This window comes from Syngnathus scovelli, chromosome 14 (assembly GCF_024217435.2).
Source record: "Syngnathus scovelli strain Florida chromosome 14, RoL_Ssco_1.2, whole genome shotgun sequence".
Lineage (NCBI taxonomy): Eukaryota > Metazoa > Chordata > Actinopteri > Syngnathiformes > Syngnathidae > Syngnathus > Syngnathus scovelli.
In genome coordinates, this window is record NC_090860.1 from 3,725,637 (window position 1) to 3,727,880 (window position 2,244).

The 2,244-nt window shown below is 55.8% G+C and overlaps 1 protein-coding gene across 1 annotated transcript; it reads right to left on the reverse strand.

The window, feature by feature from the left end:
• Positions 1-904: 904 nt before the first annotated feature.
• On the reverse strand, positions 905-1,712 carry LOC137840924 (uncharacterized). The gene has a single exon (XM_068653007.1). It carries the CDS (start codon positions 1,547-1,549, stop codon positions 905-907), a length of 645 nt encoding a protein of 214 aa, XP_068509108.1. The 5' UTR covers positions 1,550-1,712.
• Between the last annotated feature and the right edge of the window lie 532 nt (positions 1,713-2,244).

Sequence of the window (2,244 nt, forward strand, 5' to 3'; positions counted from 1 at the left end):
GGATTATATGCTAAAACGTCTGCTATACAGTGACCAATAGGAGATTCTATCAAGAGAAGCTACATGAGAGATGGATTAGAATCTCTTTGTCTGCGTGGGTGCGTGTGTGTGTGTGTGTGTGTGTTCACACCCTGTGTGGGTGCGAGCGTGTGAGGAGAAAGAAGGCATGGGTAAGACAATCTCTTTTAAACCAGGAGGCAATAAATGGGAACGCCCCTGTCATAAATAGTTTTTGGTTAAAGGGAATCATTAGGAAGTGTTCAAACTCTTCCCGCAAACTGTCAGGCCGGGAACAAGGCGAAGGACTCGGATGCAGAGTCGTTTCTATCTTGGATTTATTCCAGCAAGCACACAGAGCGAAAGTACAAATCAAATTGCCTCTTGCGAGGGAAAACACGTGGCAAAAAGTACAAACAAAAGGTGTCGCACTGAGGCGAGTCAAAAGGCTAAAAGTACAAATCAAAACGCCTCTTACGAGGGAAAACGCGTAGCAAAAAGTACCAACTAAAGGAGTCGCACTGGGGCGAGACAAAAAGGCGATGGAGACCAAGGCACAAACAAAAGCGTCGCTCGGTGGCGAGACAAAAAGGAGGGTTCTTACAGAGAGTTCAGGCATCAAGGGATCGCTGGTGGTCGGGACGAGGCAAGACACACTGGCACAAGACAAGGGGAAGACACAGACTAAATACACACAAAAGGGCGGGGACACAGGTGATGACAATTAGTATCGATTACGCAGGTGCACACAATCGGGATCAGGGAAGACAAGACAACCAACACCGAGGAAGGAAACACAAACTGAACCGGAAGGAACGACAAAATAAAACCGGAAGTAAAATTACGACATCGACGAGACAGAAACCCGGAAAAATAAACGCGACCGCATGACAGAACCCCCACCCCCCTAGGGCCGGATCCCAGACGGCCCAGGAGCCCCAGGGTGAGCCGCATAAAAGTCCTCAAAAAGTCCCGGGTCCAAAATATAACTAGGCGGCACCCATTGCCGCTCCTCCGGCCCATAACCCTCCCAGTCCACCAGGTACTGCCAGCCCCGGCCTCTTCTGCGCACATCCAATAGTTCTTTAACGGTGTAGGCCGTCCCACCTCCCACAGTCCGCGGAGGCGGAGGGGGCGCAGGATCTGGCACCAACGGACTGTCCACCACCGGCTTGACCTTCCCAACGTGAAAGGTGGGGTGGACTGCAAGGGACCTGGGCAAGCGGAGACGCACCGCGGCCGGGTGCACGACCTTGGAGATGGGGAACGGACCCACGAAGCGAGGCGCCAGTTTCCTGGAGTCCCCCCGGTGGGGAAGATCCTTGGCGGATAGCCAGACACGTTGACCTCTCTGGTACACGGGCGCCGGACGTCTCCTCCGGTCAGCCATCCGCTTGACCCGGTCCCCCTGTCGGACCAGCGTGGCCCGAGCCGCCGACCAGACGCGACGACAGCGGCGCACCAAGGCGTGGGCTGAAGACACCGTCACCTCCGGCTCACTGTCAGGGAAGACAGGGGGCTGGTAGCCATACACACACTTGAAGGGGGACATACCTGTAGCCGTGGTGGGCAGGGAGTTGTGGGCATACTCCACCCAGGAGAGGTTCTTGCTCCACGAGGAGGGGTTCTGGGAGACCAGGCAGCGGAGACTTGTCTCCAACTGCTGGTTAATACGTTCCGTCTGTCCGTTTGCCTCCGGGTGATAGCCTGACGTGAGACTCGCGGTTGCCCCTATGAGCCTGCAAAACTCCCGCCAAAACCTGGATACGAATTGGGGCCCTCTATCGGAAACAATGTCTTTCGGGAACCCATGAACCCGGAATATGTGGTCCATCATCACGGTGGCCGTTCGTTTAGCGGACGGGAGCTTGGGCAAGGCGATAAAGTGAGCCATCTTTGAAAATCTGTCCACCACTGTGAGTATGGTGGTTCGCCCCTGCGAGGTCGGAAGCCCGGTGACGAAGTCCATGGATATCTCCGCCCATGGGCGCGAAGGAATGGGTAGGGGATGCAGCAACCCCATACGGGCGCCGTGGGAGTTCTTATTCCGGGCGCAGACGGGACAGGCTGCAACGTATTCCCTGACGTCCGCCCTCATGGAGGGCCACCAGAATCGCTGCTGGATTACAAACAGCGTTCGGCGCATGCCCGGATGGCAGGAGAGTCTGGAGGTGTGAGCCCAATGGATGACTTGGGATCGTAATTGAGCCGGGACAAATAGTCGGTTCTCAGGGCAACCACTAGGGG

Bases quoted from the DNA above. Each gene is read 5' to 3' on its own strand.
- LOC137840924 (XM_068653007.1), bottom strand. From the start codon at position 1,549: ATGTCCCCCTTCAAGTGTGTGTATGGCTACCAGCCCCCTGTCTTCCCT.